The sequence below is a fragment of the Nesoenas mayeri genome (assembly GCF_963082525.1).
Source record: "Nesoenas mayeri genome assembly, chromosome: 3".
NCBI lineage: Eukaryota > Metazoa > Chordata > Aves > Columbiformes > Columbidae > Nesoenas > Nesoenas mayeri.
In genome coordinates this window covers 94,380,903-94,397,016 of record NC_137544.1, presented here as the reverse complement: position 1 = coordinate 94,397,016, position 16,114 = coordinate 94,380,903, and the positions used below count along the sequence as shown (strand labels likewise).

The following is a 16,114-nucleotide window of genomic DNA, read 5'->3' as shown; positions in this document are numbered from 1 at the left end:
CTTCAGTTAGGGGTTTGCTGCAGACTTAAATCTCTATTTTGATGCTTCTCTTTTCTTGTTTTTAGTCTTGCACAATAGTTTGCTTCCAAGTTGTAAATATCTTTGCAATCTGGAGAACTTGGAAGTTGCTCTAAAGACTTTGATATGTGTCTGTCGGCATCATTCTGTGCCCCTTAAACTGTGCTTAAAAGTAAAATGCGCAAAAGTACTGTTAGTATTGGTTTCCCATAACTGGGGAATCAATTTCACATAATTAGCAGAAGCTCTTTGGGCTCCACAGTGTGGGGTTTGGTGATCATCATTGCAATTTAGGCTGCTTGTAAGGGATCAAGACTTGGCTCTAAGTGGTTGTTTGATTGGAAATCTTCAAAACACTTTGCCTTTTAAGACAGTTCAGGAAAAACGTTTTTTATTTAAGGTAGCTCTCTCTTCCTCTACTCAATATCTGCACCTTTTTTCCCCTCCTTTTCTCTTTATGCCAAATGCTGGAAAGATTAGTGTTGAGTTCTGCTCCTGCATAAAACCTTTCTAACCCTCTCTATTATGCACCTTCTTTTTAGTTTAATCTCTGGTTGTCCTTGAGTAACAACATATGCTAAAATCAAATCAGATTTTCCTCACAAGCGTGATATTTCCTAGTATTATCTCCTGTTAATTTATTCTCAGACTCTCTAGCTAGTGACTCACACTTCTGTGTTCCAGCTCTCTACTGAGAGACCAACATTTCTTGATGAAGATAAGTAAGAGACAATTGATGTATCTGTACAGAATTACCCAATATCATTCTGTCGTATTCAGGAGGGCAATGAATAATTGTTAATAGCAGAATTTCAAAGTATGTGGGGCCATGCCTGCATATATTCTTTTCTTTCTTTAGCCTGTATCTGAATGATCAATGCATATCAAGTTGCATTGACTTGATGAGAACCCAGAGCAGTGAGTTCTGAGAGTTCTGCTCTCACTGCATCAACCTCACGCAGGCTGCATCCAGTTTACAGTAGGAGATGTACATGGCACAGTACCAGACCCATGAGGTTGCCTTTTCCACTCCTGTGGTTCCTCCTGGTTAACAGGCACTAAGTGTTTTGTTTCTTTTGTCATTTCATTCTGCTATTTTTTGCATACCTCTTGTCCTAAGAAATACTTACTAAAATCACATTTGCATTTTGGGAGCTGTCTTACTCACCTGGTGAAAACGTGAAGAAATAGCCTTAAAGAATAGCATAATAGCAATTGTAGAGCTGGTTTAAAAGTAGGGGCTGTGCCAAAACAAACAAGGACTTTAAAAGATCAAAACAGTTAACAGTTAATTTTGAATCGTTTTGGTAGTTTTAAGAGATCAGTGTTCGAATCAGCGTTTTGAATTTTGGTAAAGATTTGAAACTGTATTTTTGATAAAGAGAAAATTAATCGAAGGACAATTACCCAGACAGTGCAAGAAAGAAGTCTGTTTGTTTGCTTGTTTGTTTTTCCCCCACCTGCCACCCCAGATATGCATTAAGTATATTTTCTGGAAAACTTGGTGTTCTGTTGTAGCATGTTTAACCAGGCTATATTGCAATCTCTTACTAACATTGTCTCGTGTAGTAGTCTTGGTACCACTTTTTTCGCACAGCTTAAATTTTTGAGCTGGTTACCATCATCTTGTGGCTTCATTGGAATAAGTTAGTAAGAGAAGTCTTCTTGTACTTATCTGTTCTAAATATTGATTATTGTCATGGTCTTACCTGAATTGTACCCACACGTGTTTTTCATTCCTCCACTGACATCTCCTATAGACTGTTAATTTTTGTTAGCTCCTTATTGAACTGTCCAAGACATTCTAATCTGTGAGTGTGCCACAAAGCTGCCATCTATTTTCTAGTTTTCTTTTTAGCTTCCTTTCTTTTGTTCCACAGTAAAAAAAAAAAAGGGGGGGGAGGAAGGGCGCAAAAACTGGGTTTTTTTGGAAGTAGTATCTTATAGTATTTTTGTGGAAAGTGTTTGAGTCTTATTTCTGTATTGTAGCAACAGGACTTCACTGTAGCATGGAAGTAGATTGTAGGGGTGGAGAAATAAGTTGTTAGGTGTCCCTTAGCTGAGGAGTGTAAATTATCAGGAATTGTCAACCTCCTGGTGGAGTCACCTGAAAGACATAAAAAAAATTACAAGTAGACAAGAGCTTCTAATGAATGGGAGCAAAGGAAGATGTGAAAACAGCTTTCACATGGTTAGTGCTTTAAAGAAGGAAAAAAGATCTGAGTTGTAGCTGGTTCCTGGGACAGGGGAAGCAATTGAATCCCGAGTGGTTTATATGAGAGAGACTGGTAGTACCATGAGCATATATATAGGCAAGCTTTGTTGTCTCCTTTTACTGCAATACCTCTAAATTACTTTTTATTGCTGGCTGATGTAGTGCTATAACAAGTTTTGTTGGTATTGTTGTCACCTCAATGAAAGAACTTTTTATTTGTGACGGGTTTAAATAAAAAGTACATCTAGCAGCAGAAAGAATTCTGAAGGGATAATTTTGTCTCATCAGAATTAAATTGTAAGTGAAGGCATTATAACTAACTTTTTTTTTGGTTGTGGTTATATTTGTACTTTGCTGAGGTATCTGCAATGTATTATATGCATACAGGATAAATTTTGCCTAATTCTATAGGAAGTAAAAACAATTTTTCTGAATACTTTTAATTTGAAAAAAAAAAAAAAGGTCAAAACCAGATATGTAACTTTAACATCATTGAGCCCTTCCGATGCTATTTACTAGTAATTCACTGTGTTGATAGCGGTTAAGAGTGCTGCTTAGTGGAGGAATATAGCTTAAATCAGACTTATATAAGAGGAGGAAGGTTTCATATCTGCATATTTCCCCTTCCTCCCCCCCCCCCCTCCCCTTATAAAAGCCAGGCCATTATTTTTTATTTTTAGCTTGGTTTGCTTATTTTTTGTGACATATTTCAGGTAGGAAGATCCACCAATAGAACAATGGAAATATGGCATTATACTTTACGAGTCTAAATAATACTCAAAACTTCCAGAAATCCTAGTGTTTTTGCAAGGAGAACATAACTTTATTTTGGTGTGTAACTGATCTTACAAGCTGGTGCATATTCTCTTTCACTTGTCTCTGTAGGTAGCTAGCTCACCCTTTTTCTCCTCTTAGATTAATAATATTTTTTTCTTGTTTCTCGTTTTCTTGCTATTTGATATAGCTCCATCTATCCCAATTATCTGAAATTGTTTAAAAACATTGAGTGAAGTTCCAGAACACTGTGAGAAGGAAAAAATTATGTTCAAATCTGAAGAAGCTCTGGGTTTTCAGATACATTCCTCAGAACTCCAGGTTTTATTGTAATGTGGTTTAAACCACATCAACTTTCTCTCCAGGACATTTTGAATATTAGTATTGGAAGAAAGGATGAGGAGTGCAGTGGTTGTTGGAGAATATTTAGGGACATACCACTGCAAAACTGTATTCACTTAAGTTATTTCCTAAGCATCCATGACTGAGAGATGCCAGAGACAATGTAAACCAGTAGATCATTTACAATAGGCTGAGAGGATTTTCCTCTATTGGGGAAAAAAGAGGAGCTGTCTAAATGGTAGGATTTTGTGTGTTTGGTAAAGAGTCTAAATAATTTGTAGTAAGTATTTGAGGTTTCTAGATTATAGAAACTGGTAACTGTAATACGGATAACTTTTTCTAATTTTGAGTCTATGTAATTTACCTGTTGTCAAATGCCTTCCCCCCCCATTTTAGCAGGGTATCTACTATTCTATGCCTAGTATTGTCTTTTTTTGAGACTATAGTCCATGCATGTGAGATATATATGCATATAAAATGTTACCTATGTGTGTGACCAGCCATTAGATGGTTAAAATGCTGTACAAAGAAGTATAGCATCGAATAGGCATTTACTCACTTAGAAAACTAGTGCTGGGGGGATTCATCTTAATGAAATTTATTACATTACCAGCAGTAAGGTATGAAATCAGTCAATAAAATATTCTTGCAGTTGCAATGACAGTGAAGTAATGCCTCTGCAATAACTGGAGTTAATTAAGGGTAGACTGTAATGGAGAAGAGAACACACTAGGAGTATATGGAACAGAAGCAAACTGGAAAGGTAAACTGCTGTTTAGCCTGTAACGCTAAAAAAAAAATCCATTCAAATAAAGTTGACAAACTCACTTAATGATACAAAGTACAATTAATTTTTAGAAGTGAATGTTCTGGAATTATCAAGGCCAAAAGCTTCAGAAAACTTTCAAAGACATGTTGGCTGTAGGGAAGGCTTCCTAGTTCTCTGCTGAAGGAATCATGCCTGCTGTTTTTATTGTGTTCAGCTTTCTCACCCTCATTTTCCATTATTTCTCTGTGTTGGTGTGGTTGTTCGTGAAAATCCGTAGTTTAAGGGAAATTCAGGAGGTTGTATACTGAAGATTTAATGAGTAGTTTAATCCCATTTCCTATGATGTGCAGTGGTGATGAATAAGACATTAGCTGAGTACCTTTGCTTAATGATCAGCCGTTAACAATTGGCATTTAATCTTTTGTGTTGACTTTAACAGCATTGATATGTAGGATGCTTTTTCAGTAACATCTTTGCGTTATCTTAAAATCAAGGAAGTCTCTGTAAACAATTATCTTTTCTGTATTTGTTTGCTGTTGTGTTCTATGAGAGAAGGGTGTTTTGAACAGGGATCCTGTAGCCATAAGACCACAGGAACCTCCTGGTAACTGCTGACTAAATTGATATAACCTGAATTAAACTTAGGTGCATGAAATACAAGGTGATGTATTTAAGGGGCAATAAATATATATTATAAAATGGTAGTTCAGTTGAAAAGGATAGCTTAAAAATGCCAGCTGCTAGCAAGATGATTCAGCACACTTAACATTTTTCATCCACATCTATATGTGTTTCTTTAAAATACCATGCGTTAAAATAGTTCTGCAGATTATTTGCAGAAAAGTCAGAGGAATTTGAGGCCAAAGGAGTGTTGGGGGAAAAGGGGATGGGAGAGAAAAGGTTGGGGCATTATCTCCGTGTGTTGTACATGGGCAGATCTCTACCATTGCTGGAGAATGAGATGCTTTCTGCTGACTGTGGACATTGTAGCGTGGCCATACAAGAAATGAATACAATTCCATGATTGATTATTATAAATAATTTCATTCAAAAAGATAAAGTACTTCTACAGGCCATTGGTAAAACCTTACACTGTTTGTAGTTTGGATTATTTGTTTTCAAATTAGGCACTGAACTTATTGGAAGCAAGTCATTTGGAGGTGATGTTTCATTCACTTAGGCCTTCTTATTAATTGTATGTGTATTTATGGTGTGCCATAGTATCTCTTAGTCCTTCATTGCTTCACTGTTTCTGAAACTGCTTCACAGTTTTGCAGAATTCTCATGTATTTGAGTGCTTGGGTCAGTAGAGTCGTTCATTTTGTGCTGTAATGTTAATTTTGTAGCTTAAAATATGTCAAAGAACATTTCATTAGTTTTTTAATGTAAAAGTTTATGTCTAGATCGTTTTCTTGCAAGTAACTTTTGGATTTAAAAAAAGATTAGAACTTTATATGAAGTAACAGTTCTCCCTTATGTTTGTGTAGGGGAAAATGCAGCGTTGCACTCCTGAATGAGACAGAATCTGTGCTGTCATATCTGGAGAAAGAGGTAATGTGTGACTTCTACTTGGCTAAATAGCAGGATGAGTTTATGTTTTCTTACAACTTTATTTTTAATAAATGGACAAGCAATGCTTTGAAAATATTTTCTTAAATGCTAAGTTAGAAAAGCTATTGTTACAAACACGGATTTTAAAAGTACTATTGGATAAAAACTTAATTGCTCTTAAATAATGGTTTTGTTATGAATATGGTTGTATTTGGAAAATAATTAATTTGAAGTAGTTCATATGATATCTCAGACAAATATACAGGCTTTTTTCTGTAGCAGGTATTTAAGAGGGAATTCACATGGCTGCTTTTTTTCCCTTACTATTCTCCTTTTTTTAATTTATTCTTTTTTTTTTTCTTTTTTTTTCTTTTTTCCTAGATGTGTTGTAGAAAAAAAGAATCTTCTGTTATCAGTGGACAGGGGGAGGAAGAGAGACTCCTGTAGAGGGCAATTTAGCATAGGAGTTTAATTTAAGGGCTCTGAGTTACTGTATTGAAAGTGTCTCCTCACCTTTAATTTCCTGTGGAAGGAACTTAGGTGCTTAGCCCTACCAGAGGGGAAGAAAATTCCTCAGTAATTTGGAAGATAATTGCATTGCAATATACCTTTCAAAATAAATGTATTTTTCTTTTGAATGTCTTAATATAACATCAGGCAGACAGTGTGTTTTAGCTGAAATTAGCATGTCTTTATTTTTTTCAATTTCTACACCCAACCCACTGATAATTGATAAAAATGTTTCTGAAAACAAGACTTGCTCTGTACTTCAGGTGACCGTACCAGAGAATGCCAGCACTATTTTTGTGTAAGCCCTTTTCAGACACTGATAGTGTTTTATACTTTTTGAGACTAATTTATAATGCAATATCAGTATGGTAGAGATATTTAGGAGAGGAAATGTGTTAAATTCAGAAAGCAGTTAACATCAGTGCTTTTCAAATCAATTATATACTTTTGTGTATGAATCTTTGCTATTGCTCTGTTCTGAAATAACTCCTAGTAATGAGAGAAGCTTCAGTTAGCCATTTAAAATTACTCACGAAACATCTGCATTATTTAAGGATTAATGTACCAAACCTGTGCCTTGTAAAAGTGTGCAAGGGGGCGTTACTTTCGTTATTTCTAAATGGAAGATGATACAGACTTATGAACCTAATTTTAAAAATCATTATGCCGTTGCAAATGTGTGTTCTTTTTTAGGATTCTTTTTTTTATTCGTTGGTGTATGATCCATCACTGAAAACGCTTTTAGCAGACAAGGGAGAAATCAGAGTGGGCCCTAGATATCAAGCAGATGTGCCAGATATGCTTGTGGAAGGTAAATATATGATCTTTGATTAGTCAAAAAATCCTCATCTTGCTTTATTATTTATGGCTGACTTTCTGAACTGAACTAATCAGCATAGAGACAGAGAAAGTAAAATAATAGGTCTTAGGAAATTGACTGATACCAGTAGATATTATGAGGAAAAAAAGGATACTTGAGTAGCTGTTAAAAGACATTGTCTGTTTCAAGTTTGTGCATAACACAATTTAGGCATTCAGTGTTTATTTAACCCTCATGGAAAGATGTTGAGGACAAACCTATTTTGTAGAATAATAACACTGTAACAAAATCATTGAAAAATGTATTCTTTCTCTTTTCCCTTTTAAAACAGACTCTGCGTAGAGATTGTGTGTCTCTGTGTCTTATTTTAAAATACTGGCTTCTGTCAAAGCACTTGTCTGTTTTGTAGCAGGACTGAAACAAGTGTTTCAAGCCTTTGCATATCTTTAAAATCACTGATATTTTAAAATTTTATTATTTATAATGTGGCACAACTACCTGTGCCTTAATCTTTTGTTACATAGGAACTTTATTATTTTAAACATAATTTCAAGTACAGTATTTATTTAGTGTTTGGATGTTATTTAAGAGGCATGAGAAGCTGTGTCTTGTGTTTGCAATTATATTTACTTGGTAAATTTTAAAATGAGCTGGTTTTGTCAGTGAAATGTGCACTCTACATCGAGTGCTAACAAAAGCTGCCTGAATCATATCTAGACATACTGTTTTCAAGAATCTTGGTGTTTATTACTTATGAAGAAAAGATTATGTGACAGAGATGTCACTCACACTAAGTCAAAGGGATTCTGAATGCCACAGAGGTGTATTTTTGTAACATTAAATGGTGTGTTTTCCATTCTTCATGGTCTCTTTTTTTTTTCTGCTATACCTTTTCTTTCATACAAAACAAGCAGTATTTCTACAAAGCTTATTTAATAAACTGTATAAAACAAGAATGATTAGATTTTTGGAAATGGCAGATTATTTTACAGTGGATGACATTTAGTAGCTCACCTCCATTATTATTCTGACTTTTCTTTTATTCACCAGAAATAAACTATAGGAAGTCTTCTCCAGATTTGTTTATAAGGCGTACAGCTTGTTTCAGAACAAGTTTATGACTAGAATATGATACACTGCCAACCTTGCTGTCATGGGGAAACAAATAACTATGTAGACATTCATATGCTCAAGAGGAAAACTTCCCAGAGGACTAAGAGAAAATGAGTGTCTCAGTGTGCGTATCAAGTAGCCAGGAAGTATTGATGTGCTTCTGAAGGAACTGATTGAATTGTTGGGTTTTCCGGGCGAGTTGGGTTTTTCTGCCAGGCAGGAAGTCTTTTCCGACTGAATTCTGCTACTTAAATTACTTGAGAGTGCCTAATTATGGAATAGCGAATACTAGATAGAAAGTAAATGTTTTTTTTCCCATGGAAATTTTACTTATTTAATTTTGTTCTACCGTTAAATTCCATATTTATTAAAAGTTAAATTACTAAGTTGTTCTGCAGCTTAGCTTTCTGAGTTAAATCCCTGAGTGGATGATTTTTCCCTTACATCCTGAAGACAGGATCTTATTGTGTGTTTACTGTCTTGTTTTTCTCACTCCCCAGTAATCCCCGAAGTGCAGTAAATGATGCAGTCTTCTTGTTGACTTTAGTAGGCAGTAATAGTCCATCAGTTATTAAGGTTCAGAAACACCAAGTTGCCCACAAAACAGAGATCTGGTGGTATACAGAGAACTTCTTCAGCAATTTAGTTGGATTAATCTGCACTTATTTCCAGAGACTGGTAGAAAAAAAGAATTTGGTTTTGGGAGGATAAAAATATCTGAATTATTATGGTTTTGACTGATTTTTATCTAAAGGTTTCCGTAGCCTTCTGACCTTCAAGAAAAATAAAAAGATGATTAAGTTGTTCCTCTTTATATAAGCTGATGGCCTCAAAGTTAATCCAGTCACTGTCAAGCCTTCCCATTCATTAAAACAAATCTAAACAGTGTTTAAAATTAATAAACTAAAATAGGTATATTTGGAAAATATGGGATTGTGTGGAGATTTCTGCATCGTGGAATAAATTTTTCAGCCTTAAAAGTGGCTAATAGTCTTAAAAGTGGCTAATGATCTGTGTGTCCAATTACTGTGCCATAATGTATGACTATGACTTAAGCCTAGAGCAATCACCTTATATTAAAAGCAAGAATTTAGACAACTTTGAGTCAGTTAGACATCACTTGAGGAAAATTAGGTTTTATGTCATCTGATAATAGTATTATATAATCAAATAGAAAGCATTGCTAACTATTCACATTTAGGACAAATTTTTGACACCAATATTAATGTAAAGGAAGTATACATTTTTGAAAGTTGTTGGTAGGCATATTTTATGTTTCCAGAAAATCCCCAAACTTTTTTTTTTTAAAAAGCTTTAAAAAAAAAAATGAATATTCACACACCATCGGTTATTTTATTTTAAAAGTTACTGGCATATAAATTCAATTCAAATGACTGAAAACATGCCAGTTCAGATTAGATTTCAGAAGACCAGTCACAAAATGGCTAAAAAATGAAGAAGTTCTTTGAACTATGAAAGTCCTTCCACATTTTCTCTGAACATTAAATTATTTTACTGTAAACACACTGACATATTCTAGTAGATGAAAAATTCAAATTGCTTGCATTTTCTATATAGTGTGATAATTTATGTTCTGTCTGAATAGACTACTGTGTGGTTTGGGTTTTTTTTAAGTGTTTGGAGAACTGCAAGCATTTTTTGGTGGGAATAGGTGTTTGTGTTTAGTGGTTTTTTTTGGATTTTCTTGTTTTTTCCTTGCACTGATTTAATTTTTTTTTCCTTGAATAAAACATACTCTAAAATCTGGTGCTTAGATCAAACTTTGGGTAATACAGTGTACTTTCTTCACCCCATTTTGCCCCATGGGTAAATTGGATAACTTTATATTCCTCTTCAATTTTTGAAATTAAAAGAATGTTTTCTTTCTAAAAGACTAAAAGTTTTACTAAAATCAAGAGACTTGATGATTCTGAGAGTCTCTCCCATCCAAAATGATTCTATGAAGCTTCTATTGTAGATCAACTCTTTTCCACTTTGAGATACAGTGAATCATAAATACTTTACACTGAGTAAACTAATATAGACCAAGTTTATATCTGGTTGAAAATGCCTAAGCTTTGTTTATCTATGCTGCTTTTGTTTATAGTGGTTTAACTAAATCACTTGGATTACACAGTTAGTGAAGATGGTAACTTGAGAAAAAAGACCAGACTAGATTTCTTTCAGCAGCCTCTTAGGACATTTGATGTGAGCATCTTCGGCAGTAAAACTCTGATCCAGGTTGTCAAATTCAAATGATACTATGGTTGTGTTAAACCCTTTCTTCTCCCCTCAGTGCCAAGTGCTCCTGTCTTTCTAGACTGTAGTTCAAAGATTTTGAGAATCTTTTTTAGTTGCTCTTATTACACTGGAGAACAGGAGATTATACTCTACAACATGGCCTTAACTTCTGTCTAGTATGATGCCAAATAAGGTGGTTTTTTTTGCTTCTAACAACATGTTCTCTAGTGCCTTATTCTGTGAACACAGCAGTTGTTTGTTTTCAAGTTTGTTGCCAGTGTGGAGTAACATACTGCTCCTCTACACAAAGCAAGAATAAAAAGGTTTATCTCAGAGAACCAAAGCATGTATTTGGACAAAGAGTGTCTGGTTTCAGGCGTCCTTACTCTACAGTCCAGGAGCAAGGTACCTGCTTCTCTGCATGTGGGGTACAGAACCCACTGTCTGCTTCATCCGTGTACTGTATTTGATCAGCAACTTATAAAATATGTGACTAGTAACTTAAAAAGAAAAACAAAACAAAACAAACAAACAAAAACCAGCCAAACAAACAAAAACAAAACACAAAACAAAACAAAAAACCAAAATAAAAACAAACAAACAAAAAAACCCCAAAAACCCAAACAAAGCAAAACTCCTCAAACAAATAACAAAAACCCCAGATACAGTTTTGCTTTGGGCAAGTTATTATCGTAATAGTTATTTACTTAAAATACATACTTTTATAAATTGTTCTGAAGATCAGATTTCTATAATGTTTAACTAATAGATTTAATTTAGTCCTGTTTTGTGTACAGGGGAGTGTAAGTATGAGGAAGGTCAGGGAAATTGCTCTGAAGCAAATCAATTTAGATACTTGGTAGACTTTTATGGAATGTTGATCCTTCCTTATCTCACAACTTGAGCTATTTAAAACCAAATGTTTTTAAATTCTGGAATTTCAACCAGTATTTCTCACTGATGCAGTGACTAGTTGTGTTACATGGTTGGCTGGAAAACAGAGAATGAGGGAAAGAAAAGTACCATTGTGGTGTTAGGAATGTAGAAGAATAATGATGTAGAATAATACTTAAGAATCAGAGTAACTGGGATTTTTTTTTTTTTTTTCCCTCTACAGGGTTTCTTGTAATGCATTAAAAAAATTGTTTCTCTCATAGGCCTGCACTAGCCTTTCTGCCTCATACCTAGTAATGGACATATAATTGTATTTGTCACAGAGTAGAATGCAGGACTGCTAAGCTAAACAAATACAGTCAAGGTGTTGTTAAAGGTAGGGCAGCCAAGTGTCCAAAATAACCTCAGTGACCAAATCAGTAATTTCTTAAGTAATGGCTTACTTTTTATTTATTCATAGGATTGTGAATCAGGTCGAAAGACTGGGACAGAAGCAACAAAGGTCAATAATTGGTTCCCCTGTCTGTTAAAGCTTCTGAAACGAAGGGTATTTTCTAAATAAACCTAATAAAGAACTTCATCATTACTGTGTTCTGGTTGTGATATGTAAGTCTGGTGAAACTATTTGGAGTAATTCTTTGACTGAAAAAAAAACACACAACCACACAAAAAATACTAAATTGTATTGTCAAGAAAACTAATAAAATTTAGAATAACATTCTCATGTGATAGTAAAGGAAATCAGAGAATAAGTGTAATTTGTTTAAATCCATTTTCTGATGTCAGAGTTGCTTTGTCAAGCAATAATGTATGTATGTTTTGTGTACCAGGATTTGGCAGAAGAGTGGTTTGTTGGGCAGTGTAAAACATTTCCACGTTGAAATCGCATTTTCAAGTAAACTTAGCCCACCAGTGTAAGAATGATCATGTTGAATCAGACCATCAGCTATTTATCCATGTATCTCTTGTGGTTTCCTATTTTTCTTAAAACTTATTTAAAGCCTATTAGGAATCCAGCTTCCTTATCTCTGATCTCTTTGGAGAACTTCAGTAAGTATGTGAGGTGTGATTTTTCTTCATAAAAAGTGTGCTGGCCTATCTGCAGTGTATCTTTGTTGCAATTTCTGCTATTTTGGTTAGTATAGCTGTGAGCCTTGACAGTGCTTAGTTGTCCACATTATCCCTTTAGCCCAAATACTCTGCTTCACAGCTTAGGTAACACAGATTGATTTGCATTCACATGTCAGTATTAGTAGCTATTGCATCCTTTGCTTCCTTGAGAGGATGCTTGACTGAACTCCAATAACTTATTAATGTTAATTTTTGTACATTTGTTCTGTACCCTGTCCTACAGATGCTTCATTATGAGATAGATCTTTAAGTGTCTCATGAATCATGTGAACCTCTTCAGTTTTGTCCAGTAATCACAAACACAGAGAATTAACTTGATTTCTCTACTGAAGTTAACTTTAATTTCTCTCTATTCACTCCCTTTTCAAACAGATCATCTTGCCAAGGTCTTAGACCCTTAGGTAGTTCATAGACCTTTTGAGTCTCTTGATTATCTGAGAAAACTTCAGTCACATCTAGATACTGCATCTAGGTCTAGGTCCTCCAATATGGGGAAAGATATTAATAAACTGAAGTAAGTTCAGTAGAGGCCATCACACTTTTGGGGCTAGAGCACTTGCTGTGCAAGGACAAGCTGAGGGAATTGAGTTTGTTCAACCTGGAGAAGAGGTGACTTCGAGTGGAGGCCCAACAGCAGCCTCCCAGTGACTGGGGGAAGGTTGTTGAGAAGACACAATGGTTCTTGACAGTCGTGTGTAGTGGCAAGATGAAATGAAAGCCATCCAGCTAGAAATCAGATGTTGAGAATGGCCATGAGCAGATTTTTTTTTGTTTTTTCCCCTTTGAGGATGGCCAGGTGGTGGAGCAGTACCCAGGGAGGTTGTGTCATCTCTGTCCTTAGAGGTTTTTGAGACCAAAGTGATAAAGCTCTGGTCTGACCTCACAGCTGAGCCCCACTTTGAGAAGGAGGTTGGGCTGGAAACCTCCTGAGATCCCTCCCATCTTGAACTGATCCTGCTGTTGTGCTCCAGCTTAACAAGCTACTGACAAAATTCAGTCCACAGTCATCTGCTTTTATCCTGGGGAAGTGCTTCTTTATCTGTAGGGATGTAGTTGGGACTGGAAGTTTACCTCTCATTAAACAAGCATGTGAGTGGACAGTCATTTAATCAAAACACCTATGCTTCAAAGGTGAGCTTAGGCCACATCTTTTTCTGTGCTTACGTAAAATCATTTTGCATTAAGAGAAGCTGCAAGAGAAATCTCAAACTGCTACTTAGTCACCTTCCCTCCAGTGATGGTGCTGGGTAGTAGGTAAGTTCCTTGCCTGTATTCAGTTGTTGCTATTAGCATGCTCAGTTTCAGATGACTTTTCAATAAAGGCTTGAGACAATATGTTGAGCTTTTAGCAAATCTCAGTCTAAAAATAAAAGGAACACCTGAAGATTAGGAAGTGCAAACACTAATGTTAAGCTAACAGTATTAATACCTACCAAAAAGTCTTCAGTATCATTAGATTATAGTACTTCAATAGAAGAAAAAGTATATAATGTATGCATAGTATGATGCAGTTAACAGAGCAACTACTAAGCTTTACAAATGTCGTTTCTCTGTTGTAGAAAACGTGGGGTAATTTCCGAGATTTGGCACAAACCCACCAGCTAGAAAGAAGATTGTAGATGGGTTTAACTCTGCACTTTCTCTACCTGTCTTTAGTTCAGATGGTTGAAGGGTGTCTTTGGGCACACAAGGATTCTCAGTGTGTATTATACCTGGGTACTATCACAGTGGCAGCTGATCGCAGCTATCAGTGTGCACATGCTTACCTGAACAGTGGAAAGTGCCTGGTAAGAATGTTTTACTGCTAATTAATTGCCCGTGTGTAGCAGCAGCTTCTGTCAGCTCATCGGGTTCTGCTCGTGATGCTTGCTGTAAGGACGCTGAGTGCTGAGCAGGTCACCTGGAGCTCGACATTGCTGGGCAAGAGGGGCATGTCAGAGCGGGAAATGTGCTTATGGATGCATGAAGGGTTAGGATGATTGGCAGATGGTGTGAAATGAGATTTTAGTCTCTGTGCACAGGTATATGGCAACAGACGGGCATCAAGAGGTTGACAGGTGTGGTGCAGAATGATTAGGTTGAAAGGTTTATTTAGAGAACTGGCTGCTGTTACCAAGTATCACACAGAATCACAGAATGTCAGGGGTTGGAAGGGACCTTGAAAGATCACCCAGTCCAATCCCCCTGCCGGAGCAGGAACACCCAGATGAGGTTACACAGAAATGTGTCGAGGCGGGTATTGAATGTCTGCAGAGAAGGAGACTCCACAACCCCCCTGGGCAGCCTATTCCACTGCTCTGTCACCCTCCCTGAGAAGTTCCTTCTCGTATTTAAGTGGAACCTCCTGTGTTCCAGGTTGTATCCATTGCCCCTTGTCCTATCATTGGTTGTCACCGAGAAGAGCCTGGCTCCATCCTTCTGATGCTCACCCTTTACATATTTATATTTATACATATTTATTCCCCTCAGTCTCCTTCAAGTGAAGGAGACCCAGACTGCTAGTCCTGATTGAGTACTGCCACCAGCAATGGCAAACTGTTTGCAAATCCCTGTTTTAATTAGCCTGGAGGACTGATCTTAATTAGAGTCACTGTTAGGGTGATATCTGTGTACTGCTGCATGGAATTTTTCTCATGCTAATGGTCCCATCCCAGCTGCAGTCTTGTTCCTAGCCCAGTGCTGGTTATTCTTCTTTCTAGGTTTAAAAGAAGACTGCTGTGTTCTGCTCCATAAAGAAATATAGAATTCCCCAATAATCTGACAGTTAGGTACTCTCTGGCTGTTTAAAGCAGTACAAAAAGTTTGGAGTTGGCAAGGTACTACTCCCTAACTAAGACACAGAGAGGAAGAGGAATTAGTGTCTCTGAAATGAAGGAAGAAGTAGCCTATAGGAAAGACATTCTGTTCAAAGCTTTTTTTTTTTTTAGTAAATAGAATTATAAATTATATTCAAAGTATCTGTATAAAAGCCCAGAGTCCCTCTTGCACATCTGAAAACAAACAGAAAGCACTTAAAGGCAGCACTTGCTGTGCAGTTGGTTCAATTTCTTGAAGGCAGGACATATTAGGAGTTCAAATAGCTGAGTGCTTAATAAGAAGGGGAGCAGTTGGGGAAATTTAAGCGGTACATTTTCAGTGATGTTCAGAGAACTTGTATCCAAGACTTCCAAAACGTTTCTCCATTTTGAAAAAGAACTAAATGATTCCTCTAGAGGTATTTCCTAATGTCTTCTCTGTTGTTTTGCTTCTTACTGCAATTCAGCTGTAAAAATACGTTGTTTTTAACAGACCAGACACATCAGATAGAAACTATTAAACTCAAGAGTTCAAACCTGTTTATGAATATTGCAATTCCAGAATTTTAAATTTAAAAATTAGTACAACTAAAGATATAAATAATACAACCAGTGAGTAGAGGAGGGTTTTTTTAACATTGGGAAACTACAGGATGCTTAGACTTAGTGTATTGTATTTTCTGCTTCTTTAACTGCTTCCCATATTAACTAAAGTTTTGTTTTCATTTAATGAATGAAAAATACATTTTAGAATAGTGGAACCCAGCTGTGATCTCATGGGGAGGGATCTGTTCTGTTATTTCGTAGTATATAATACTCCCATTTATTGGAAGAACCACTGCATTTGAAAATAACCCTCACTTGCCAGCGATGCTGTTTGAGTGGCAATTTGGGTTGTTCTGCTGGGGGTTTGTTGGTCTTTTTCCCCCCCCCCGTCTCTG

General features: G+C 36.1%; 1 protein-coding gene across 1 annotated transcript in view; it reads left to right on the top strand.

Annotated features, from left to right (window-relative positions):
• MTA3 (metastasis associated 1 family member 3) overlaps nt 1-16,114 on the top strand; it is a gene marked incomplete at both ends in the record, with an annotated part of 128,616 nt that overhangs the window by 30,109 nt on the left and 82,393 nt on the right. Inside the window, 2 exons of the mRNA XM_080342161.1 lie at nt 5,606-5,669; nt 6,873-6,990. Of these exons, the coding sequence (XP_080198287.1) occupies nt 5,606-5,669; nt 6,873-6,990 (182 nt within the window). The remainder of the gene's footprint in view (nt 1-5,605; nt 5,670-6,872; nt 6,991-16,114) is intronic.